The 27785-nt window shown below is 46.4% G+C and overlaps 1 protein-coding gene across 2 annotated transcripts in view; it reads right to left on the bottom strand.

The window, feature by feature from the left end:
• Positions 1 to 3163: 3163 nt before the first annotated feature.
• Positions 3164 to 27785, bottom strand: part of LOC308616183 (uncharacterized protein) — a 38396-nt gene continuing 13774 nt past the window's right edge. Inside the window, exon 3 of one of the 2 annotated variants that reach the window (XM_081232344.1) lies at positions 3164 to 3802. In XM_081232344.1, coding sequence (XP_081088470.1) covers positions 3779 to 3802 — 24 coding nt within the window. In that variant the 3' untranslated portion in view covers positions 3164 to 3778. Of the gene's footprint in view, positions 3803 to 17594; positions 18101 to 27785 lie in introns of those variants that run through there. The other variant, XR_014015705.1, reaches the window with a different exon arrangement.

The raw sequence follows: 27785 nt of genomic DNA, 5'->3' as shown, positions 1-27785 counted from the left end.
CTAGAGGTGGTTTTGTAGCTGAGCTCAATTCTATCTACCACAGCAAGCCCACAGAGGTCTAAAATTGGTAAATCAAGAAGTAACAACATAAACAGAAATAGAAACTAATAAAAGGGTTGAAAGGGGCTCCCTCTGAAGAGAGTGAGACAGAGAAAGGTCAAGAGGGGACTTTTATTATAAACCTCTCTATTTTATTTAAACCATTTGCATGCATTATTTTGATAAATTTGGTAAAAAAAAATTAACTAAAAATGAGTCCAGTAGGGCTTCCCTGGTGGTGCAGTGGCTGAGAGTCCGCCTGCCGATGCAGGGGACACGGGTTCGTGCCCAGGTCCGGGAGGATCCCACATGCCGCGGAGAGGCTGGGCCCGTGAGCCATGGCCGCTGGGCCTGCGCGTCCGGAGCCTGTGCTCCGCAACGGGAGAGGCCACAACAGTGAAAGGCCCGCATACCCCCCCCACCCACACAAAGAGCCCAATAAAAAAAAAATTGCAGTGTGATGGAATTAAATTATTTGGAAAATTCACTTATGTGGATAAGCTATGCCCCAAGAATGCTCAATAAACTGGCATAAGCAGCATACACCTCATTAATGTGGAAAAATGTTTCCTGATGTCACTGGCCAGCAGGCAGTTGGCGGGTGCAGGTGGGGATGTGAGATGGCACAGCAGCCCTGTGGTAGTCACGGGATCCCTTTCCCAGCAGTTTGTATTTGCTTGGGAGATCCTGCCCTTGAGTATGGATCCTACCAGGAGGCCAAAGATGGGAATTCACTAGGATTCCCTGCCTTTCCTCCTCTGGACACAGACAAGATGCTGGGTTTCTGAGAGTGGGTGAAGAGCTGAACCCAGGGCTGGAGCCACAGGGCTGCTCCCTGGAGATGCCGGAGTCAGGCTCTCTCACCAGTCAAAAGTGGCTGCACACCCTCATGGTCATCTGACGGGTCACCATATCTCCTACCAGAAACTCCCCCAGGAGGGGCCAAAGTGGGGAACATGCTTGGGAGGCCTTGAGCCTGACCTCTGAGGTGCATCTCCTTGGGTACCAGCCCTCAGGCCTAATCATCCTTTTCCTTCACCCACTGCCTATTCTCCCTCTCCACACACCCCCCACCCCCCAACCCCTACCTCAGTCCTCAGGAGCTTTGCCCTGGGGGCTGCTCTGTTGGCTTGCCTGCAATTTTTTTTTTAACCTTTTCAATTGTTACTTCCTTTTAAAAAACTACATCATCATTATTTAAGTGTGGATGAAAAATGCCTCCTGCCATATTAGCAAGCAAAGGATGCTGCAGCCATCAAGCCATCAGCCACTAACAAGGCCCCCAACAGTGAGCGTGAGTGAACTCAGGAAGGGAAAGAAAGAATACTGGCCTTAGATAGCTAAGGTGCATATCAAGGGAATGATTTCAATGAGCCCAGACTCTTGCATCTTCCCATACACAGAAAAGCACTAAATTCATTAACTCGAGATATCTGGTTTTCTTTAATTAACAGTAATCTTTTAATGTTCCGACTACCTGGTCTTTGTTGCAAAACTCCTTCCTTTATATACTGGCTCCTCCCTTACCTTACCCTCTTTGAAACAGTCTCTCAGAGCTATCTGAGAGGCTGCCTCCCGGGCTTGAAGTTCTCAGAAGGTCCACCGAATAAAACATAATTCTCAATTTTTAGGTTGTGCATTTTTTTTCAGTCAACATAAGTAATATGTATTCCTTATAGAAAAATTTTAAAATATTGAAATCACCCATAATTCCAGTCAGCCAAATAAAACCAATATTTGTCTATGAATTTCCAGAATGTTTCCAGGCTTCCTCATCTCATCTGAGTACCCACTGCTGAGCACTCACCACATGCCAGACCCTGAGCTGGGCCTTGAGAGGTGTTAATCCCACCAAATCCTCACAACTGTGTGAGGCAGGCATTATTATGCCCATTTTACAGGCAGGAAGCAGAGGCTAAGGAGAACATATCACTTGCCTGTGTCCTCATGTTGGTTAAGAGACAGATCTGGATTTCAACCCTCCAGGCTGAGTACAAAGCTACTTTCCTTGCATGTTTAAGATTTTTCCATTTTTCTTTTTCTTTCTGTTGGGCTGCACCTCACAGGCCTACAAGGCCTGCACTTGCCCAGCTTCAAGACCGAATAAAGAGCCTGGAGTCAGCGACAGAGACATCAATGATTTAATGGATAGGGGGATCTTACATGTGTGAAGCAAGGTCCTGGAGCGACACCCCACTGTGTAACGGTGGACAGGACAAGGCAGCAGTCTTTGCTCCCAGAGGGAAGGGAAGACTGCCAGTTATAGGGGGAACTGACGTCAGGTTACCAGGGAAACTAGCAGAGGGGCACGCCCCTCACCACCTCTTTGATAAGAACGATCTCTAGCTGAGGCCCGGGGCAAGTATGTAGGAAGGTCAGTCATGTGAGTAGGGTAGGTGTAGGTGAAGCAGGCATTGATTGAGCAGGGGATGTACAGAGAACAAGAGAATAGCCATCCTGAGTGGCCTGACCATACTCTTCTTTCCTTCCTTCCTTCCTTCTTCCTTCCTTCCTTCCTTCCTCCTTCCCTCTCTCTTTTTCTTTTTCTTTCTTTCTCTCTTTCTTTCTTTCCTCCCTTCCTCCCTCCCTTCCTTCTTTCTAACTTAGCAGTATATGCAAACATCTTTCTTGTCAATAAATATACACATACATCATCCTGCTGCATGACATGCCTGTGTGTGGATATGCTAGAGTTTAAACAACCAATTCCTTTTGCAGGGCTTTCTAATGTTTCCTTTTTTTCTATTATAAACAACGCAGTTATAAATATCCTTGTTCATACATCTCTGCAAAAATGTGGTTATTTTCATAGGATAAATTCCAGAAGGTGGAATTGCTTGGACAAAGGCTAGACACATTTTTTAAAGCTGCCCCTTTCCCAATCACATCAGCAGTACACATCATTGCATGTTCTCCCACATCCATTATTTACTGAGTATTTTCACTTTTTAAAATTTGGACTGTGATTTAACACAGAAACAGAGACCCCCTATGCTGGAAGCATCCTAGTGTATTCCTCTAGATTTAGAACCAAACCAACCTTGCTTAAAAAAAAAAAAAAAAGCCCAATCACTCTGCCAAGGCCTGCTCTGATTTCAGCAGGCAGGGCAGAACCTCCAGAAAGAGCAAGGAAGGGGAGAGGCCTGGAGGGAGGAAAGCAGAGGAGGAGGGCCAGGCTGTGGGCCCACAACTGACTGGCATGGGGGAGGTCGCCAGGTTTTCCCAAGGGAAGCACTGTCTTCCTGAGTCTGAAGACCTGACAGCCACCTCTGATGATCCACTCCTCGATACTGAGCTGTACCTCACTGTCCTCAGCACTCACACTCTAACCAAGAACTCACACTCTAATGCGAGTTCCCGGACCTTCACTTTATTCGGCTGCCAGCTGCCAACACATTCAGCACTCTGGGTCTTCCTTGAATACCTTTCAAGGCCTCTTAGGTTGGGAAGTTCTAAACTAGACACAGTCTTTTTTTTTTTTTAAGTTTTTTTTTTTTTTTTTTGATGTGGACCCCATTTTTGGAGTCTATTGAATTTGTTACAATATTGCTTCTGGGTTTTTTGTTTTTTGTTGTTTAATGTTTTGGTTCTTTGGCTGAGAGGCATGTGGGATCTTAGCTCCCCGACCAGGGATCGAACCTGCACCCCCTGCATTGGAAGGCAAAGTCCTAACCACTGGACCACCAGGGAAGTCCCTAGACACAGTCTTATTGTTCTTTTACCTTGATGTTGTTTTCCTTCAATAGGCTGCTAACTCTGGCACCTGGAGGGAAAAAGGAAAGTAAGCGATTGTGGCAGAGCACTGAGGGGGAGCCTTGGGGCAAAGTCAACCTGAACGGAAGCTGAGTGATGAGTGCTCACCAGTGGCAAGTTCTTCACAAGCCACTGAGGTGTGAGTTGGCTGCACGCTGGCCAAGGCAGAAACAGGCCCCTGATGTCCACACAGGGGCCTTCTCCCGCTTGGGGCAGTTCCTTCTCACTTGGCTTGTTAATGCTCCTATGCTGGCAGAAACCCAATGCTCTTTCCCCTTGTCTCAAGGCCTTGTATAAACAGTAAGTGGTTCTGTCATACATTTTTTTTTTTTTTTGCCACACCATGCAGCATGTGGGATCTTAATTCCCCGACCAGGGATCGAACCCGTGCCCCCTACAGTGGAAGCGCAGAGTCTTAACTACTGGACCACCAGGGAAGTCCCTGTCATACATTTTTATTCATATATCCATCCATCAAATATTTACTGAGTACCTACCATATGCCAGGCACTGTCCCTTGGGCTCTGGGGATACAGTAGTAGACAAAACAGACAAAAAACCTGCCCTTGTGGAACTTGATGTCTATTGGGGGAGACCAACAACCCACCAACCAACCAACCAACCAAATAAATAAATTAATTAAATAGTAGTCAGAAGAATTAATTGCTCTGGAGGAAAAATAAAGCAAAAGATGGTAGGAGGAAATGTTGGAGCAGAAGGTGGGAAGGAGTACTGAAACTGTAAATAGTGTGGCCAGGGAAGCCCAGACATCTGAGAAGATGACTTATGAACAAAGACCTGAAAGAAATGAGGAAATGCACCCTGAGAATTAGTGGGGAAGAAGCTTCCCAGGTGGAGTCAACAGCACGTGCAAAGGCCTGAAGGTGAGAGCCTGCCTGACATGGTAAAGATCAGAGAGGAGGGGAGTGTGACCAGAGTAGAATGAGTGAAGGGGAATTAAAGAGAGGGGATCCTAGAGGTAGTGAGAGGCTCCAGAGTGTGCAGGGCATTAAAGTTCATCACAGATTGAACTGGAGCTTTGACTCAAAATGGGAGCCACTGGAAAGTTTTACACAGAGAAGTGACATGACGTGACTCCCACTTTAATAAGGTCACTCTGGATGTTGTGTTGAGAGTAAACTGGGGAGCATAGGCCAAACCAGTTGGGAGGATACTGCAGAAATCCTGGCAAGAGACAATGGCGGCTTGGACTAGAGAGATTACATGGGGGCTGTTGAGATCTAGGCAGATTCTAGAAAGTGAAGCCAGCAGGATTTGCTCATGGATTTGGAAGTGAGATATGAAATAAAGGAGTCAAAGAGGACTCTGAGATTTTGGGCCCGAGCAAATGGGAGGATGGAATAGCCATTATTTGAATGCAGAAGCCTGATGATGGAGCATGTTTGGCGGGGAGATAAGGAACTCAGTTTTGGACATGTTAAGTATGAGATGACTTTTAGACACTCAAGTGGAGAGGCCTGTAGGCAGGTGGAGATATGAGTCTGGAGTTCAGGGGAGAGGTCCAGGCTGGAAATGAAGATTTGCAAGCACTCAGCATGTAGCTCTTATAAAGCCATGATATTAGAGGAGATCACCAAGGCGGGGACTGTCAATAGAAAAGCTGCCCTCAGTCCATGAGGACTGAGCCCCATTCAATTGCTCAGCAAAGGAGACTAAGAAGGAGTAGCAAGTACAATAGGAAGGAAACCAGGAGAAAGGGTTTCAAGGAGATGGAGCAGTTCACTGTGATAGGTCAAGTCATATGAGGACAGAGAGTTAATAACTGGATTTACTGTCTTGGAGTCATAGGTGATCTTGGTCGAGGGCAGATTCAGTAGAATGGCTGGGATGAGAACCCAATTGGAACAGGTTCAAAAGAGAGGAGCTCAAGTCGTGAGCTAGAGGACAGAGTGGGCTGGCAGCTGTAGGAGCTCCGGAAGCAAAGGGGAAAGGGATGATCAGATAAACTGCTTCTAGCTTCACTTCTCTCATTTATAAACTGTGAAGCACAAAGTTGGCACTTCCACAACACATGTAACCATCTGGCAGCTGTTGCTACCAAGCTGGACCAGGTTCTCTACGTTGCTGAGCTTCAACCAGTTCTGGCCCCAGGAGATAGTAATCAGCTTGTCTCTAGACTCCCAAGACGTTATTCTCATTTTCTCAACGTCACCAGTAGCCTTAGGATCAATGCCCACAACTTCAGAGGGCTGCTGAACAGGCCTCATATAAACCAAGATCTCACTTGGGTCTCTTCTCCTGATGGGAAGTCAGAGGGAACAAGACAGGCTGGGTTCCTGCTCTCATGGAGTCTGCTTTCTGGTGGAGAAGAGGAATAATCACCTAGCAATAGATGAGCAGGCAGGTCACTGCAGACGTAGGTAAGTGCAATGAAGACAATAAAACGGGGTGAAAGAGGGAGAGAGAATGTGGGAGGGGCCTCCTTCAGCCAGGGTGTGTGGTCAGATGGCCTCTCTGGGAGATGACATTTCAGATGAGACCTGGAGGATGGTGCCCAGCTAATTCCCCTCAAGCTGTCCCCTATCCCACACTGCTCTTGAGCTTGCAAATCTCTCAAGGCAGGATAGGGCCTGGGGCCAGCTAAGTATAGGCCCAAAAAGAGATATTCTCTTCTCTCTCTAATATAGATTGTGGGGATTTTCTCCATGATTAGAAAATACATGAGTTTTTCACTGAAAGATTTGGAAAATATTGAAAACAGAAGTTACTTACAATTCCACCACCCAGAGACAGCTACTATTCACATTTGGTGTGCATCTTTCTAGACATTTTTCTATGCACATATAGACAAATGTTTAAAAGATGGGATCATGTTGTACATTCTGTTTTGTGTACATTGTTTTAGTCATGAATTCTGACTAAATCTATTATAAGCACTCATCATATAATTTTATTCTACATGATGATTCTTAATGGCTACATAGCATTTTACTGAATGCATACTTTTACCATATTTTATTTAATTCCCAAACATTGGCCATTTAGATTGTTTCCAAGTGACTGCTACTATGAGTAAATACTATAATGAATAATCCTATATGTATCTTTTTTCTTTAGTCGGGGAGGCTTGCAAATCTCTGATTGTTTCCTTGGGTTAAAAGAAAATGTCACTGCCCAGTGGGAGTGCCACAGGTCTCACGGCATCTAGAGGCAGCCTGAGGCTGAGGGCAGAGCTGACCCATGAACCCAAGGGGCCCAGAGTTCACTCAGATGCCAGAGTCTGATTTAATCCTCTGACATACCCCAGTCCTGAGTTTTGCTCCCTGGAGGGCCTGAGGAGTACGAAAACAATAGACCCTCCCACAAGCCAAGTGAAATTCAAAGGGATTCCCCACCTGAGCCAGGAAGAGGGTGTCACTCTCTGACCTGATCACAGACAACTACCCTTATCCTCTCTTGAAATCCCCTTGGGGAAGCTCATCCTTCCATCCCTCCCTGGAGTAAATATCTGAGTGGTTAGGCAGTCAATCTTTCTTTGGGGCAGGGCTGCTGGGGAGTGACTGTGAAATAGAGGGTTCTACAGAAATAGCAGCTCCTCTCTTATCCCTGATCCAGCCTTGCTCCTGAATCCTTGAATTCCCCAGAGGGGCTGGCAGGAACATTTTATGCCCCCCCCATGTGAAGAATGTCCTCAGGGACAGTGAGTTCTTGGGTGAGTGGGAAAAGCACAAGCCCAGGAGGTCACTAGACTTGGGTTTGAATCCCAGCTCTGGCACATTCCAGCCTCACCTTGGGCAAGTGACTTTTCCTGTGGAATGCAAGCTCCATGAGGGAGGGACTTGCATATCTTTTGTTTACTGTTTTATCTGCAATATTTAGCACATAGTAGGTGCTCAATAAATACTATGCCAGGTCAATGCATGAGCCTTTCTGAGCCTCAGTTGGCTTATCTATAAAATGGAAATGATAATACCTTCTCACAGGCTTGCTGTGAATTAAAAAATAAAACACCAGTAAAATACTTAACAGTGTCGGGTATTCAAGAAACACTAGAGGCCAAAGCCCTGGAGAGCTGCTTCCACCATGCCCTGACCCTGGCACTGACATGAAGTTCCGCAGTTTCCCCTTGTTAAAATTGTTTGCCTTTATTTTGCTCACTACTGCACCCCAAACATGCCTCTGGTGTGGTACACATCACACTGTGTGTGTGCTTTTCCAACTACCCCATTAGACTTCAGGGCAGTTTAAGGACAAGAATTTTGTCTGTATCCTCTGGTCTCTGAACAACACTACGAAGTAAGCAAGGTCCTTATTCCCATTCTACAGATGAGGAAACTGAGGTTGCAGAAAGGTTAGGTGCCTTGCCCTAAACAGACAGGGAGTGGCAGAGCAAGATCTAAACCTGCTTCTGATTTCTGGGCCCCTGCCCTCTTTTAGGTGACTCTCTTGCAAAGAGGAGTGGGGGTGAGGAGGAAGCAAGCCAGTTACCATGTCCCCGAGGGAAAAGTCAGGCAGAACTCAGCCTGAGGAATGAGGTCCTCGGGGAGTTGGAGAGTTGTCAGGGCACCAGCAGTCACCTGAGCCCCCTCTCATCTTCCTGTGGATCATCATGCATGCAACAGCTGCAATCCCCAGAGACCTATGGTTTGGCTGCTCTGGGACAGGCTGATGCAAAGGTGGGGCCCCCAGGCACCATCTTTCAATGTGGAGCCCAGCCAGCAAGGCGACTTAGGTTTCCTTAGCCCAGAGTTGATGGTCATGGACCCAGCAGCAGGGGTGGGAGCTGTAGGGCACCTGTTCAGGGCTGGCCTATCTTCAGCTATGGGGCAGGAAGAGTTCCGTATCAGACCACAAGCATCTTGATTTACTCATCTCTGTGATCCCAGGATCCTACTGAATGAGTGAGACCCCCAGCCTCCAACAATGGGGAGTAAGGGAGAGGAAGGAGCTAGACCTAAACCAGGCATGCGGAGGGAGTAAACAAGGGACCAGGTAGGAGGGTTTTTAATGACCAAGAATGACCTCTGTCTCTCCTCCCCCTTATTAAATTATACGTTTCTGGAGGGCAGGTCTGTGGCTGATTCATCTGTGTCTCGACCACACCCAGTAGATTACTTCGCAGAGAGTTGGTATTCAGTAAGTGTAGTTTATTGGAGGTATAACTGGAAGCCAGTGTATAGGATGACAGATGGCATCTGCTCTTCCTGCCTGGGTCATCCCACAAAGGGCAGTCCTGCTAGTCCGGTGTCCTGACAAGAATGGCCCCAGGGAAGGGCAGGGACTCTTCATTTGGCCATTCACCGCATGTGCCTCCCTCCCCAAATCCCACCCAGCTGACTAACTCTCCCTTCCTTAGCCAAAGAAATACCATTTGGGGAAAATCTCCTGGCTCTCTGTGTCTCCCTGGCGATAGAAATAGACTGGGTGTGTGGTGTAACATCCTTGTCCTTGGGAATCTGGAGGGCTGTGGGCCATGCGAAAGAAATATTCAGAGCAATTATATCTTTATTGAAAGTAAAAATGCTGCTTCTGTCTGAATGGTCAGATGGGCGGGTTCTTTTCCCACCTGCCATCCCCACAGCATGTATTGCATGACTACAAATAATTCTGATGTTGCATATTTAAAATAGTGCCTTTCTTCAATCCTTGTTTGTCCATCAGTGTAAACTGTGTTGCCCTCTGCACATGTGCTGTATGCAGGGCTTGTCTCTATAAGGCCAAACTCAGTATGCATTTATCACCTGCACATCTGTATAGGCTTAAGCCTCAGACTGAGGGTACCTAGACCCTACAGTGGGACATCCTGGAAACCAGATATTACACATGTCTAAACATGTGGCCCTAAATTAAGTCTATAGGATTAGGTCTAAACTTCTCAGACAGCAGCCAAAGGCCTCCAGGCCATGGCCCACTCAACCTGCCCACACCGCCCTCCCATCTGTCTTGCACTTCACTTACCTAACAGTGTGGCTCAAGTGAGATGCAATTGCCTGGACCAGCCAGCTTTGACTTAAACCAGTGGGTCCCAAAGTGTGGTTCCCAGACCAGCAGCATCAGCATCGGCATCACCTAACACTTGCGAGAAATGCAAATTCTCAGGTCCCACCCTAGAGCTACTGAACCAGAATCTCTGGGTGGGGCGCTGCTGCTTGTGTTTTCACAGGTCCTCCAGATAATTCTGACATGCACTAAAGTCTGAGAACCAACTGGTTATGCCATTCCCTAAGCCTGTGTTGCCCTTCTCAGGCCTTTCCTGCTTGTTGTCATTTCAACCACTTTTCAAAGTTCAGCTCAATATTATCCCTCTCAGGAAGCCCTCCTGTCCCCGGAGCACCTGTGAATGCCTCTTTCTGAATCCCACAGCCCTTTTGCCATCCCCATCCCCATTAAGGTAAAAGGGATTCATTTCTGTTTCTTTATTTACTGTGTATTTTCTGCTTCATTTTACAGCAAGCTGTGAGCATTCACTAACTGCCTCCCAGACTGATTTCACCCTAACACACACATAAACATTACTCTGAAAAACACCTTCAGGAGTAAAGGCCACGTCTTACTTCACTCACTCTGTCAACAAACATCTATTGAGCACCTGCTATATGTGGCAGGGCTCTGGAGTTTCAGAGATAAAAGGTGTGGTCCTATCCTCCAAGAGAACAGGTTCATATAATAGGTAATTTTTTGGTGTCCAGCTTCTTTTACTCAACATGTCTGAGATTAATCTGTGTTGCTATATGTCAACATAGTTTGTTCTTTTTTAAATTGCTGTGGTGTATTCCATTATATGGCTATGACACAATTTATTTATCCATTCTGTTGTTGATGGGCATTTGGGCTGTTTCCCGCTGGGTCTATGATGAATAAGAACACTACAAGCATTGGTGGATATATGCACTCAGTCCTCTTGAGTATATACTTAGGAGTGGAATTGGTAGTTTATGGAATGGGTATAATCTCAGCTTTAGTAGATACTGCTAAACAGTTTTCCAAATTTCCAAACACTCAAATTTACACTCCTACCAGCAATATATGAGGATTTGCCAACATTTGGTTTCTCAATCTTTTAGGTCTTGGTCCTTTGGGATGGATATATAGTGTTATAAGTTTGAATTTGCTTACTGGCTATTTAGATATCCACTTTAAAGATGTTCTTGTTCAAGACTTTTGCTGATTTTGCCTGCCTTTTTCTTATTGACCTATAGGAGTTCCTCATATACTCTGGATACAAGTCCTCTCTCGGGTATGTCACTGAAAGTATCAGTCTGTGGCTTACCTTTTCATCCTTTTAATGGTATCTTTTGATGAACAAAAGACCATGAAAGTTCAATTTCTCCATCTTTTCATCTATGACTAGTGCTTTTTGTATCTTGTTTAAGAAATCTTTATTTTAATGTCAAGAAATCCAGTGAACATAGAAATAATTTTTAAAAACCTAATTATTTAAAAGTACAGGGACTTCCCTGGCAGTCCAGTGGTTAAGACTTCGCCTTCCAGTGCAGAGGGTGCAGGTTTGATCCCTGGTCGGGAAGCTAAGATCCCACATGCCTTGTGGCCAAAAAACCAAAACATAAAAACAGAAGCAATATTGTAACAAATTCAATAAAGCCTTTAAAATCAAAAAAATCTTTTAAAAATGCAGTAAAAATAAAAAGCAGTAAGTGGGAGAAAGACTGCGTCTGACCATGAGGGTGTGCCCACTTGAGTGTGACGTGCAAAGCCCAGGCTTTGTTCTATGACGTGATGTGGGTGAGAGGTGAGCCTCCTCTGATCGGTTCAACAAGCAGGTGTTGGTGCACAGTTTGGATAGGGTGCTGTGCCAGGTCTGAGGATGGCTGTGTGGGGACAGGGGGACCCTGGCTGACTGGCTCAAGAGAAGGACCACCCCATTTCATGTGTGTTAACCTGGGCCTAGCTCCCCAAACCCTGGGGGCTCCCCCTAGTCCAGGCCCTGCTTCTCCTCCTTTGTGCCAGAGTCTGCAAAGACAGCAGTGTTGACACTTGTCCAGCTGGCTCAAGATGGGGAAATTCTCCCCTCCTTGAGTCACCACAAACAGAAGGAGCTTCACAGAACAAGCACGGGACTACAAATGATCGCTATGCTTGTTTCACTATGCTGCATCACTTCCAAAATCCCCTGTGAGGCTTTCAGATGAAGTCTAGGTCCAAAACTTTCCCCATGTTTCCCCCAGTTTGAACAGAACAATACCCAGGGAATCACAAGCTGCCTCATAAAATTGACTTCCCCAAAGGAAATAAAAGAAATCTCAGACTCAAGGTTATGATAAGTATGCAGTCTAGAGTGACCAAGCCCCCACCTCTTCTGCTGGGGGGTGGTGGCCGGCTGGTGGCCCCTGCCACCCTGCCAAGGGGACCCCGGCCCACCAGACAGACACAAGCTGTCTTCTGCCTCCTCCAGCAGAAAGGCAGCCCCAGCATCCCCGGGGCAGTTTTCTCCTTATCCAGCTTCATGGAGATATGCTGCACATGGTCTTGGGAGCTCAGAGATGTAGTGCACAGGGTCCCCAGCATCACTACCCATAGAAGCATATCTTCTCTCTGGGGCAGGGCAGTGACCACAGCCAGGTGACAGATATTCGTTTCTGATATGTTCGAACGACTGGTCTTGGGGAAAACCACAAAGTGGTCTCTAGCAGCACCCAGGTTCCTTGTTTGTCCTGCTTCCCTACCCCTAACCACTACCTTTTCCCATTTACCATCCTCTCGTGAGAACTCAGAACTCCAGGGTAGGGTCAAAGGGGCCCTTGAAATCCACAAATGGTATACAAAATTCTGGATATTTGTGCGTTTTCCTGAGGAAAGAGTCCATCTGTTTCCTTAGATTCTGAAAGGGGTGTGTGACCTCAAAAATGCTAAGAACCACTGGACCAAACCCTCTATTTAAAGATAAAGTTAATTTACACAAACGACTTATGCATCTTCAGCTAACTGCACTTCCAAAATAACACCTGGGGAAGGAGAATGCTTAACTGAAAACATCTCTCTAGTGGCAAAATTGAAGTACAGTTGAAACCTGAGGTGGGGAGGATGACACTGAAGCAGGAGGCCTTCTTGCTATCCTTTCAGCCACTCACACTGGTGCAGAAGGTCAGTTTGTCTGTCTATATGGCTTTTCGAAGTCTACTGGAGTAGAGACGGGAGTTGGTGACTAGGATGTGTCAGAAGAGACACAGGCATTTCTCAGATGAAGCCCAGCCCCTCAGGTTCAAGAAACCAAGGCCACTGAGGCTGCTAAGACCTTAGAAAGAAGAGAAGATTCTCACTGTGACATAGGGGCCCAGGAACCCTGTTTCTACAATCATACCAGTCCTCAAATGGGAAGAGTGTGTCTGAAGCACATGCTCCCTCCCCAGAGTGCCAAGCCCCAGGAAAAGCTATGTCTGCTGCATCCTGGGTCCCCACTCTCAGCAGCCACCCTGAGGAGGAACAATCTGCGGCCTCCTCCTCCCTCCCCCTGCACCAGGCTCTTCCTCCTCCATTTCATCAGTGAGCTTCAAGACCAAGCCAGAGCAGTCAGGAGGAAGTGATTCTGCAAGCCTCCCAGGGACTCCCAGGGCTGGCTCAGGCATCACACTGTTAAGTAAGTGGGATTTTCTTCAGTGTTTTCAGAAACTGTTGTTTAAAAAAAAAAGATAACCATCCGAACTGTTTATGTAATTCTTGGGAAGTCTCAGCAGATATGGTTCCCTATTTACAATTGTGGCCAGGACTTAAAAAATAAAAGTAGAGGGGTTGTAAAAATTGGAGAGGCCGTCTCGTTAAAATTCGGTGCTTTTATAACATCAGAACTGTCTCCCTGAAATGGAGACCAGAATCTGCCCAGAACTCAGGTTTTTAGGGGGTTTTAGCATGGCTATGCTGGAATTCATTTAAAAGCCTGGGAATATTCTATTCTCATAGACATTCCATGTCCACCAGAGTCAGCATGGTCCCCTTCTCCACCTCCACACACCTGCAGGGTCTGCTCTGTCTCTGGGTTGAACTCCTTGGAGGTGCAACTCTCAGGGGTTCAGCTCTCTGGATCTGTACCAACCAAATCCATATGGTCCCTAAACCACAAACTCTGATTACGGGGGAATGCAAAGTTCCTGGGGGACAATCACAGTGTGAAGGTGATGATCTGGGTTTCTTTCTAGAATCACCCTGGGATCTCCATTACTCAGTGTTGGCAATCCAACTAGAATCCGGCTCTTGTAGGAAAACATCCCTTTTTTTTTTTTTTTTTAATTAGAAAGGCTATTCTTCTTTGGGTTAAAGCAGTGGTTTGGATCACAGACTTTTCTGGTAAAAAAGAATCTGATGAGAGCTATGCCTCCATCAAATGCACAATTTAATACTACCTGGGGGGAGAGGGTGGGTTCACAGCCCACGAAGATGAGCCTGTGGACACAGAGATAAGAACCTCGGCCTTGGGCGGGCTTCTTGATAACACAAAGCCTCTAAGTATTCCTAACCACTGCCAAACAAGCACCAGCAGTTAAGGCCTCAGCCGAGAACATCCCTGCTTCCACTTGCACTGAACACCATGGGAGAGAAGGCAGAGGCACAGGGCCCTCATGCCTTGATGAGAAAACCCTAGTGTTTCTCCTGAGGGCCCAACAACTTGGAGAGGTTGAGGAGAGAAGGGAGGGTGTGGCCACCCCAGCCCTAACCTCCTTCAGCTGAGGGACAGGGTCCAAGGGACATCTAAAGGAGGATGAAGAGTCTGGGTCAGCAGTTCTTCCTCTCTGTTCTCTCCACCCACCTTTATCCCCACCAAGCCCCGATGTCAGCCCTACTATGCCCACCCTGGAAACCCTCGGCCACTTCCCACAGGTCCCCTCCCAGGGAAGTTCTTTAACTGGTGGGCGTGGGAAAGAGGAAGAGGAAAAATATTTCTATCCCTCCCAGTTCTCTCCACTCTATAAACACCCAGTTAGAAAATGACTGGATCTGACCTGGAGATCTCATGCCAGGTATCTTAATGGCTCTTCTTACACCCATAAGGAGAATGACTGATGAAGAAATGCAAAATCCCAACACATAAAAATGTGTTTGAAAAAGGGAAGCCCCCCAAAAGTTCCCATCTGTTGAGGCAATAAAATGATGACTTAAAAAAAAAATCTTTGGGGTCTTTCCAAATCATGGAGGAAAATATAAACAGAGAAAGACATGCTCTAGTGTTAAAACTCTGACTTGGTACCAAACTAGGTGATCCCTAAGAACAGTAAACAACCTCTCCCCAGCACCCTTCAGCTCACTTTGCCTCGCCCAACATGAGGTCCTGGACAACTGAACAAACATTTATTGACCACTGAATGTGTGCTTCCTACCATTCCAGGAGTTGGAGCTCTGCAACCTCTAGGCGTTTTGAGAGGAGCAGGAAAACAGTTCAGTCAACATTTACTGCGTACCTACATTGTGCTAGGTTTTAAAGTTTGAAGGGACAAGAATCTGAGAAAAGAGCAGCTAAGAATAATTCAACCTGGGAAGTACTAATCTACACATAGCACCACAGGTGCAAGAAACAATTAATTCTGCATGGTGGGATCAGGGAAGGTGATCTAGAGGGGTGACATTTAAAGTTGGGCTTTAAAAACATATTAGGATTTTGATGGGTACAGCTGGGAAGGAATGGCATTCCAAGCAGAAAGAACTGAGTGAGCAAAGGTTACGGTTGGGAGGGGTGGTATGAACAGTTGGTCATGTGGGGTATGGCATGTAGTCAGGCCAGTGGCGCCAGAGCATGAGGTCTGGGATCAGGGAAAGAGGAAATAAAAGGCAGGCTGTGGTTTATGATAGCCATGGATAAGGGCCATTCAGAGAACCAGCCTGCAGCTTCAGCATCTTCTATACTTACCATTCAAGTCAAGGCCCCACTGCCTCCTAGGAAGCTCCCAACCAGTGGCAGATTATGGCAGGGGTGGTAGGGCTTGTCCATTTCTGCTCAAAGTGGGACTCCTCTAATGGGCAACCTTTATGCTGGAGCTTCCCATTGAGCTGACTGAGATGTTCTCAAAGCTGTATCACAGTCAGAGGATCTTCCTACCCAATCCTCCTTCCTTCCCCCCTCTCCTTTCCCAGGAGGTAGACCTCCATTGCTGGATTGCCCTCTGAAGGCTGCCTTCTCCCTATCTATTCTTGCTCCCTTCCTTTTATCTTTCATAGGCATTACCCCCCAGCCCCCAAGTAAATCTCCTGCACTTCAAATTCCATCTTGGTGTCCTCTTCCCAGAGGACCCAAACTGATTGAGAAGGAGCCTCGATGAATGCTCAGTGTCTGGGCTCTGTCTTGTTGGCAAGGAGGAGCCGTTGAGATCTTTTAAACAGGGGAAGCCATGATCAGATCTGAATTTTATAAACATTATCTAGTAACAGAGTAAGGAATGAACCAGTGGGGAGGGGACATGGTGGCAAAAGAACCATTTAAAAGGACAGTGCATTTATTGGAACAAGATTTCGACAAGAAGAAACTGGCAGCATCTATAATTTCCTATGTATATATTCTTTAACTCAACAATTCCAATTTTAGAAATCTTATAGAAACGGTAGCACAAATGCATGAAAGTATAAGGATGAGGATGTTTATAGTAGCCTCATATATATTAGGATGACATCAGAAAACTCCATGTTCATCTGTAGGAAGGAAGATAAAAAATGGTACATCCACACAATGGAATAATACCATGCAGCCTTTAAAAAGAACGTAGCAGGTCTCTTTGTACTGTCTTAGAAAGATGTACACCTTATATTGCTGTTTGTAAAAAGCTAGTTGCTGAACAAATATACTGCAAGATCCAGTTTTCACAAACAAAATTGTGCATACACATACCTTCTACATGTGCTTATATAAATAAGTCTAGAGGAGATATGTCAACTGTTGATAAAGGGTATTTCTTGGAGTGGAGAGCTTTTACTTTATATATATATATATATATATATATATATATTTTTTTTTTTTTTGCGGTATGCAGGCCTCTCACCGCCGCAACCTCTCCCATTGCGGAGCACAGGCTCCGGACGCGCAGGCTCAGCGGCCATGGCTCATGGGCCCAGCCGCTCCGCAGCACGTGGGATCCTCCCGGACCGGGGCATAAACCCGCGTCCCCTGCATCGTTAGGCGGACTCTCAACCACTGCGCCACCAGGGAAGCCCTACTTTTTATGTTTTTACAAAGTACTAGTAATAGAGAGATTCAGGCTTTTATTTTTATTTAGTTTGGTGTTTTTCTGTACTTACCAATTTTTAAGGTGATAAACATAGTTCATTCCTCTTAAAAGAAAACAAGATTTTAATTTAAAAAGCTCTATGTCCACCTGGAAAAAATACATAAAAATTCTTCATATTTCCTATTCAGAGAAAAAAAATAACAAAAAGCTCCTAGGATATTTGGGATGTCTGTCAATGGCCTGGTCTAAGTAAACAGGAATTAGAGATGATCTGGAATAGAGCTGAACACAGGGTGGCAAAGACAGAAGTTCCAGAAGAAGCCCAGAGTGCTATCCTGGGTAGTGGGTAGATGACCCACAGAGGAGGGGTGAGTGGGGGAAGGAGACGGAGACGGGATGTGTGCTGAGTGTGCTGGCCTGAGTGTGCAGGCTCAGGCCAGGCCAGGTGGTGTAAACGAGAAGTGATGCTGGCTCCTGTCCTACAGCTAGGAGAGTAGCTGGGGCTAGAAACTTATGACCTAAGAAAGAGTCAAAACTCACCAACAGCACTCACCAATGGACGAAAATGCTAAATATAAACAGGGAAACTGTTAACAACAACAACAAAAGAAAACTAGAAAAAACACTGGTGAATGTTATCTGATCTGAATGGAGAAGGATTTTAAATACAAAAGCAAATAGGATTTTAAAAGTCTATCAATATTACAACATTAAAAATAAACATCTATTCTTTAAAAACAGAACTCACAAGCAAAATCAAAAGGCAAGCAAAAACTGGAAAAATATTCACAATATTTACAGAGAGGAAATATCCTTCAAAAAAAACAAAACAAAACACAGATCAGTAATGAAAAAAATGGTTCAGAAGAAAACAGAGCATTTTGTATTAATTACAATTTGGTTCAATTACATATAATGGAAAACAACAGTGGCTTAAACAAGATGGAATTTTATTTCTCTCTCACACATTAAAAAAAAAAGAAAAAAAAGTTCACAGGGCTTCCCTGGTGGCGCAGTGGTTGGGAGTCTGCCTGCCGATGCAGGGGATGCGGGTTCATGCCCTAGTCCGGGAGGATCCCGTGTGCCACGGAGCGGCTGGGCCCGTGAGCCATGGCCGCTGGGCCTGCGTGTCCGGAGCCTGTGCTCCGCAGCGGGAGAGGCCACAACAGTGAGAGGCCCACGTACTGCAAAAAAAAAAAAAAAAGTTCAGGGTTGGTATAGTAACTCCAGGAGTCATTAGAGACTTAGGTTTCTTCCAGCTCATTCTGCCCCATCCATAGGGCACAGCTCTCATGGTCCATGTTGGTTGCTAGAGCTCTAGTCATCGTGCCCTCATTTAAGGAAGTAGGATGGAGAAAGGGAGGGTGGATAGAAGGGCACCCCCCTCTCCTTTTAAGAAGACTTATTATAAGTGCCACATGACGATTACATCTCATTGGCCAGAGATCAGTCACATGGCCATACCTAGCTGCAAGGGAGCCTGGGAAACATAGCCTTTCAGTTGGGTGGCAAAGGGCTCAGCTAAAAATTGGGTTTGTTACTAAGAAGGAGGGGGGAATGGATATTGGAAACAACTAGCAATTTCTAACATACATGTGAACAGAATTCTCAAAAGAAATACAAATGTAAAACTTTTTTAAAGGGTCAACTTTACTAATAAATAAATGTAAAGCAGCCTTCTTACAGGCTTCTCCTGCTAAGATCTTGAAGGGCTGGCCAGACAAGCCATCAAAAGGACATTCAGGGCCTCCCTGGTGGCGCAGTGGTTGAGAGTCCGCCTGCCGATGCAGGGGATACGGGTTCGTGCCCCGGTCCGGGAGGATCCCATATGCCGCGGAGCAGCTGGGCCCGTGAGCCATGGCCGCTGAGCCTGCGCATCCGGAGCCTGTGCTCCGCAACGGGAGAGGCCACAACAGTGAGAGGCCCACGTACCGCAAAAAAAAAAAAAAAAAAAAAAAAAAAAAAGGACATTCAGAAGCTGACAGTCTTAATAACAACCTCCATACAGCTGTCCACAGATAGAGTCCCAGGGTAAGGCCCTTCCACCTGCTGAGTGGCTCCTAGCCTTACTCCCCACAGTCTCCCTCCAACCCCAAGTGATGTCAGATTCTATAAACACTGGAAGGTGGAGAAAATTCTGCACCCAGGGATTCTCTAACTCAACTATGGCTACAATTAAATTTTAGGTGTTTTTGAAAGTTCCTTAAAAAGTAATATCCTCATGCAAACTGAATCAGCAGTTTCAGAACTAAAAAAAACCTCTGCTCCTTTGCTTGGAGTGTCACAAACCAAGCGTGAAAACCGGCCACTAAACATCCATTAATAGGTTTTATCTCAGTGTCCCCTTTCCTCCAAAAACCAAGTAGTTAAATTTGGTCACGTGGATGTTCAAATACTTACATGCTCCCATCAGTGTGCCTGCTTCAGGTGAATCTTATATTCTGATTTGGGAAATGTCTGACTGGAGTGAGCTAGTCCTCCCATGGGATGACTCTTGGTGGGTAGGGAGGCCCAGAGAGTGGTCTGAGCTCATGAACCCCAGCATCCTTTCCTTAAGCCTTTGCCTGTTGCTGACTTGGCTCCTTAGGAATCTGTCTTAACTCTACAAGCTATTCTTGAGTGTCTGGTATAGGCTCTAGAGCAGAGCATTCTTGGCTATCTGTTCCGCTCCAGCATCCTTCTCACATGCGCTGACTCTTCCCCTCCAGGCCTTTGCACAAGCCACTCTCTCCACCTGGAACATACACTCTGTATTCTTCACCTGGCTAACTTCACCTCATCCTCTAAGACCCCTCAGGTGTCATTGCCTTCAGGGAGCCTTACTGAACTTGTCTCCTCCCCTCAACACCCAAAGGGATTGGGAAGCCCTCTGTATGCTCCCACTAACCCTCTTTGATTGTCTCACCACAGCACATACCACAGTCTTGGTTTCCTGGCCTAACTCTCCCAACAGACTGAAAACCTCTTGAGGGACCTTGACATATTCATGTTGATTTTACACAATTCAGCAGAGTGCCTGGCACACAAAGGACACTCAATAAAGTTTTACTGAATGAATGTTTAGGGAATAATTCAGAAAATAGAAAAGAAGTGTCACAAATCCCAAAGCATCAAGTTAACCAAACTTGATGAACATATGTTCATCAAGAACATATGTTCTAGAACATTCTTCCTCTCCTCTTGTCACCCTGGCTCTCTTGCTCCAATAGCAGTCAGGACTGGTAACCTTATGACTGCTTACCTGCTCTTTCCTCGGTCTTCTTCTTTTTCAGGAATCCTCTTAAATGCCACTTCCTCAGGGGCTCTCTGACCACCTGATCCAAAGTAGTCATTCAGTCGCTTGATTACACATCAGTTATTTTAATTTGCTACACAGCACTCACTGTGTTGTCATTTTATTTATGTGTTTGTTTAATTATTTTCTATCTCCAGCACTAGATCGTAAGCTCCATGTGAGCAGGAACCTTGTCGACAGTTGTATGCCCAGCATCTGACGAAGTGTGTGCTATACAGTGGAGTGTTCATTAAATGTTTGTTAAATGAATGCATGCTACTGTTAACTGCATTCTGATTTAGTTTGATGTTTGCCTTCTCTCTTTGCTCTTGGATTAGGCGCTCCAGAGAAACTGAGAAGGGTCTCCCTCATGGCATTGGAGGGTGAGAGGGGGACCTCAGTTCCCTTCCTAGGCCAAGGTGGGGTATGTTGCCTACCTACAGCTTCCTTGTGACCAGATGCTGAGGAATCTTGGCCCACGTATCTGCAGCCTCCAGATGCTGGAAATGCTCCTCCAGCTTTCTGTGAGAGCAGCTCCAGATGCCCATTGCCCAGACTGACAGAGGAATGTGCTCAGGGCTACTAGCTGCCTTGGCACCCATCAGGAAGCAAGTGCAGTGGCCAGCACACTGAGAACAGAAATCTTCCTTTTGCATATCGCCACCTTGAGAGTACACGTAGCTGCCTGGCTGGGTGCAGAAGCTGGCCCTGCCTCACGTGGCTTGGCAGCGTGGTTCTCTGGCTCTGCTTTAGAACAGCCTTGAGAAGCTGTGGCCTCTGCTCCTGCAGAAATTGCTCTGCCAGCTCAGTGGAGGGCCAGGACTGGAGTCTCTCACCTGTCCCTGGCCCTTCCTTGAAGGGCTTTGGTTTACTGGAAATCATAAACTGTGAGAGACAGCCTTTATCACACTCTGAACAGTGCACTCTTAATGTTTAACGCCAGAGGCTGAAACGACCAGGGACACTGGCCTCCTGGTTACTCCCAGTGACTGATATTTGCACCTGGTAATTGAGGTCAGATTTGCTTCTCTTAAGTCATGTGGTGTGCCTCAAGGCAGGAAGACGTTGGGGCCACTTGTTGCAAAGGAACCAGGAGGTGATCGCAGAAATGCTGCAAACCAGCTTTGGCAGCAAAGGCCATGCTTTCCAAGGAGCCAGCCCTGGGAGCATGGAGCTGAGCTGGTAAATGACCCACGTGGGGTCTAAACCCCAACATTTGACTCAGAGCAAGCTTAGGATACTTTTCTTCCCTCTAAGATAGCTGCTAAATGGAGTCAACTTTGAATCCTTGCTGGAATACAGTGGGACATTAATTAATTAACAAACTAATTAAACATACTGAATAGGCCACCCAGAAGATTCTGGTCACTTAAGGGTCTCCAAATCACAGTACAGGCCCCACCCTGTCCAGACACCCTAATCTTGCTCCAGGATTTGCTTGACCTCAGGTATTTATCTCCTGGTTGTCATGGAAGCAGCTCAGATAAACAGCAACATAGCCAACCTGGCTTCTCTGCCAGCCTCGGGTCCTTCTGAGCGTGGTGATGCTCCCTGGTGGCCACTGGCAGTCCTGCCCTCTGGGCTGGACGCAGCCCTACACCGACTCATGCCTGACGCCTCTTTCAGGTTGCCTCTTGAGGCACACAATAGGTGCTCAATAACTGTTTGTCGAATGAAGAATCCCCCAGGGTGTATCTTGGCTCTCAGGCTCCTTAGATAATCCTTCAGTGGCTGCTGTGGCTGCAGCAGATCCACCCCTACATGGGTCACCCCAGGGACTGCAGGCCATCCTGAACATGGCCACTCATCTCCTCAAGTGACCCAGTTGGCCCACAGGCCACTTCCTCTGCTCCCAGAACCAGGTGGATACACACCTGTGAGGAAGGAGTTAGCTGTGGTCAGGCAACTCGGCTGGAGGGCGAACAGGGATGATGTCTGGCCACAGTTGCACTGGATGCCACGCACCACAGTGAGAGTGGCAGAAGACCCCCCCACCTGTGTGCCAGTGGAACGTCACCCTCACTGTCTGCATGTCCACCTGAGGACAAGAGCACACTCTTGACAGAACAACCCTCGAGGATGGACAGCTGGCCTCAAGAGGACACTACAAGGGAACTAAGAGAGAAGCCACTGTCCCCACAGACCCTGAAATGGCTACCAAAGGAAGAACCACAGTGTTCTCAGGAAAGTTTCTAAAGTGGGACAGATTCTCCCCTCTGTGACACACAGAAAGGGGGTTGGGGGATAGACCTGATTACCTGATCTCTCAAGGCCACCAAAGTCAACCACTGCCCTGTTTAGGGAGGCAGTACAGGGCTGAGTGTGGACTGTGGAACTGGACCTGTGAAGCCCAGGTCTGCTGCATGAAAGCAGTATAGCTTAGGCATCATCTAACCTCTGTTTCTTCATTTGGTCATTATGTGAATTAAAGAAGATAATATACATAAAACTTTTAGTATAAAACCCTCAATACATTTTCACTATATAACTTTTTTCTTTCAAGAACACTGAACTAAACAGAAAAGAAACAGGGAAATGAATGGAGTGGCATTACACATCAGCAGAAACTTGATTACCCACCCCAGATAATAGAAACGACTGTAAATAATAGTACAGCAAAGACAGGTTTGAGCTTTCTGGCTCAGTCATTCTAGGTTCCTGAGTCATGGCAGATACACAGCCTACATGAAGCTGAGCTACACGTGAGAGCTGTTTCCACCCACAGACTAGTGGAGCCTACTGATATGCTTAATAAGAATGACAAGGACGGGTTTCCCTGCTGGCGCAGTGGTTGAAAGTCCGCCTGCCAATGCAGGGGACACGAGTTCGTGCCCTGGTCCGGGAAGATCCCACATGCCGCAGAGCGGCTGGGCCTGTGAGCCATGGCCGCTGACCCTGCGTGTCTGGAGCCTGTGCTCCACAACGGGAGAGGCCACAACAGTGAGAGGCCCGCGTACCGCAAAAAAAAAAAAAAAAAAAAAAAAAAAAGAATGACAAGGATGATAAAAAAAAATAGCTACCATGGGCCACACACATGCTAAACAGTTCACACAGGTTATTTTATTTAATCCAAACTGCAAATCTGTGAGGTAGGTTGTTCTTGTTCCCATTTTACAGATGTAGAAACTGAGAGGTGAAGAAGCTGAATAATTTCCCAAGTACATCCCCCACTCACCTGTGTACACACACAAAGAAGCAGAACTGGGATTCAAACCCAGGCCTAACTGACTGTGGACTTCTCCACTGTCCTATACCATCTGAAGCAAAATTCTAAGAGTTGTCCATACCCTGGGAAAACCCACTTGGGTAGCCCTGAAATCTACTTTTCTAGGAGCAAGGGCCACAACTGTGTATCTAAGACCAATGGGAGCAGTCCTCATGTGACAGTGTGACTAGGGCAGATGAAAAGGGCATCTGCCACTCCTGACCCATAGGGCAAAAGTCAGGCTTCTTTTTCCAAAGGGTCTTAGGGAGACTCCTCCCACACCCAGCTTGCTGCAGGAGTAAGGGCCCAGCTTTGCTCAGGAACAGAGAGTTCTAGAGTACCCACTTGCCATCTGCATGTTTGCACCTGTCTCCTCCCCACTCCAGGTTCAGTCTCTGTTGCCCCGGGGAGGGGGCAGGGGGTGGTGCAGGGTCTGGCCAACACCAGGCAAGGGTGGGGAATGGGGAAGAGGAGCACTGGAAGCACACCACCCCTAGCCCCACTCCGCCTCTCAGGAAACAAAGAAGGAGGCTCCCTGCCTCTGCTACCACGGATGACCCTCCCTGAGGGGCTCTTAATGCCCAAGACTGATGGCCCTATGTGTTGAGGAAGGCCTGTCCCCCAATCCCCTACAATAGCCGGAACCAGCTGCCAAAGGATTAGACTCAGAACTGTTTCTGTATATTAACATTTTCTCCTGGAGACCAAGGTGAATCCTGGGGAGGGAGCACTGGCCTGGGACTCCATGAGTCATAGTTCCTATTTCCAGCTTTGCCTCTAACTCTCCACATGATCTTAAGCAAGTCACTTGACCTCCCTGGTCTAGAATTTCCTTCCTGTTAAATGGGAATGATTACATATAATCATCATTGTAGCTGCCATTCACTGAGGTATTACTCTGAGCCAGGCCCTATGCTGGATGCATCATCACATTCATCCTCAGAGTATCCTTTGAGGTAGGTACTATTTTCATTCCCATTTTCAGGAAACCGTGGAGGAACAGGAAAGTTAGGGGACATGCCCACAGTCACACAGTTAGTAAAGGTGGCTCTGGCTCTCAGGACTATGTCTGTTTTTCTAAGCTTTTCACCACTATGACATACAGAGTTACTTCATAAAGATCAAGGACAGTTGTAAAAATGTTTGAAAGCAAAAAAAAAAGGGGGGGTGGTGGTGGCTGCAAAATACAAATATATATCACAACCCCCTGGACATCACTTAAGGTATAATCCTAACCCCCTGAAGCACATTCTGTGGAATCTGTCCATAGAATCAGAGACCTCCAAAATGGGAAAGACCCTCAATTAGCCATTTTTTTTCTCCCTCCTTCCCTTTGAGCAAGAATGTCATGACTAGCCAAATTCTACGGGTGGCACCAGAAAGGTCAAGCGAGGGTGATCAATTTAGGCCCTCAGCTGGCAGGTTAGGAGGGAGACAGAACCAGGATTCCTGGCTCCTAGAAGAGGGGACAGTGATGATAAAAGGCCCATTTTTTGTCAAGGTGGAGCCCCTCCAACCAGAATTTAAACATTTTAACATAATATTCAAGTACACCTTTTCTAACCTTAAAAACAAATTTTATTTCACTACAAAGCTGGTCAATATTGAGTTCTGAATGTAGTTGGTCCTCTCTCTCCCGGCAAAGCTCTGTATCAGATAGGGCTCACAATTGCAGACAACAGAACAAATGGTGGTTAATACTGCCAGAAGAGGGTCTATACAGAAGGATACTGAGATGTGCAGGATCTGCGAGGCCTGCAGACTTAGAAGCCAACCAGCCAGGAACAATGCCTCAACCACACCTTAGAGCTGGGCCAAGAACAAAATCCTACCTTCCTACAGTGCCCTGCAAGGCCAGCCCCTCCTCCCACTCTTCTCCTGGCTCCCTGGTGCACCGGCCTCCTTCCTGCTCTGCCAGCAATCCCAACTCAGGGCTATGAACTTGGTGTTCCCTCTTCCTGGAACACAGACAATCACATTGCTTGCTCCCTGGCTTCACCCAGATTTCTGCTCAAAGACCCCCTCCTTAGAGAAGTCTTCCTGGACTAGCCTGTCACTTTAACCCCTTTCCCTGCCTGACTCTTACTCACAGCACCTACTGCTCCCAGATACTCTATAAAGTATTGCCTGTCTCCTGAATCAGACTGCAAACTCCATGAGGGCAGGCTGCTTTGTTTGCTGCTCTAAGCCCACAGACTGATAACTTTTAGGTGCTTAACTATTTGCTGAAAACTTTGTAAAGGAAAAAACAAAGGAATGAATGGAAAACATCAGTACAAACCAAGTCCTCACATTCTCCTGCCCGAGCTGGAGGACTAGGGTAGCAGCAAGAGTCAACTTGTGTTGTGGCTGCAGCTGTGCTGTCACCCTGCCCGGATCTCGATCTGCCCTGCAGCTCCCCCTTTGGAGGGAAGACATGCCTGGGGACCTGTAGCTCCAAAACTCCCCTGACAATCTCTGCAGCTCTTGGAATTTGTCTAGACTGTTGCTGTGCAGACCATGAAGGCCTGGCTGGGTTCCTGCCCCTGCTTTCCCAGGGCCTCAGATAGGCTGGGAAGTGACTTACCCAAAGTCCCCTTCTCCCCTAGACGAGTTCAGCCCAGGGAGTGACACTAACAAAAAAATGCAGTCATGTATAGATTCAGAGGGTCACATGAGGTCAGAGTTGGAGGAAGCCTTGGTGATCTGGAGACCAGCCTGTGCTCTGCAGATAACGCAGGCCAGTGCAGGGGCAGGCGTGTGTGTGGACTCTGGGGTCTGGCAGATCCAACCTCCACCAGCCATGTGATTTTGGAGAATCTTTTGAGGAGACAGTACTTGAAAAACACTGCTTTCCTCAGGTGTAAAATGGAAATAAATGTCCCTACTTTATACAGTAAGCTTGTCCTCCTGTTCAAAAGTCTTCCCTTCCTATTCTTTATGATATTTAAAGTGAAACTCCTTGGCTTGACAGTCAAATCCCACCACCACCAAAATCCAGTCAATCCACTGCACCGGGTATGGTCCCTCCGACCCCCTGTGAAACTGCTGCCCCTTCTCACATCTGTGTACCTGTAGCCTTCTTCTTCTTCTCTCCTACCTGAGCCTACCAAAGCCCAAGGGCAAGCTTCACCAAGTCTCCCCTGACATGGGCTTTTCTGGGCACTCACTGGTATAAGTAGTGCATGTTAACAGATAGGAATAAAGTTATGACTCTCTAACCAGAATGTGGGATCCTTGAGGGCACATGGATCAAGAGATCCTTGAGGGTCTCTTCTCTTATGATGTCCCCCCCGCAGCCAGGCATTAAATAATATGTAAAAATTCCTGCTGACTGACTCACCTGAAGTTAGAATTCAGTTAAAATGCTCCCAAATATGACCTCTATTACCCAAGGGAAGGAAAATAAAGATATAAAAATAAATTGGAGACAAATTCAAATCATTCCTATTTCTGCATACTTGGTGTGGAAAAAAAACCCACCTCTACCTCCAGCTCAGACTTGACAAGTAAAGGAACTCCCTGAAAACAATGCATAGAATAAATCACAAGTACTAGTCTCACTTAAAGACTTCAGGAAGGAAAACACAGTTAAACTGAAAACTGTTAACTGGTGTTTAAAAAAAAAAAACACAACAAACAGCCAGGAAATGTTTTTAGGACCATGTCTCTCAGAGTCCCTTAGGGGCTGATTCACCCTTCAACATATTCTTCCCAACACCTGCTTTTACCAAAAACCAACAGCCCAACACCAGAGCTTTGTGAGTCAGAAGCAGAGTGAAACTGGTCACAGAAGCACTCAGCTATAAAGCACATCACCCAGATAACAAGCAATAGCCACACTAAGTATGACTGCCCAGTGCCCTGTGGCCATGTGGCCATGAGCATAGGCCCTGGCTTAGCTGAACCAACATCACCCCAGACTCTCCTCCTGCCTTGTTCCTCTCTCTGATCCATGCCTCCACTTCCCCCACCCACTTGTTAAATACATCTGGAAAAAGGTACTTGCACAACTCTCCATCCAAACTAATTCTACATTATTTCAAGTGAGACCTAAGGACCAATACATATTTCTTTCTTGTGTTTTTTTAAGCAAGAATATTAAAAGACAGAGCTTAGAAAACTCAAGTGATATGGAGAAGAATTAGATCTACTACCGTTTGATTTTAACCTCATATTAAATAGATAATCTTTTTGAATGCAGTTCTACATCTACACATAGAAACTGTCCCTTTAAATTTCAAACATCAACTTAGTTCTCTTCCTTCCTCAGATTTTTAAAAACAGGACTTGGTCACTACAGCTTACAGAGTCATAAAACACAGTCCACACAAAACCTGTACACAAAAATGCTCATTGCAGCATTTTTTGTAATAGCCAAAACATGGAAATAACCCAAATGTCCATCAAA

This window comes from Mesoplodon bidens, assembly GCF_964165515.1.
Source record: "Mesoplodon bidens genome assembly, chromosome: 4".
Lineage (NCBI taxonomy): Eukaryota > Metazoa > Chordata > Mammalia > Artiodactyla > Ziphiidae > Mesoplodon > Mesoplodon bidens.
This window is presented reverse-complemented; position numbering and strand designations above follow the sequence as displayed.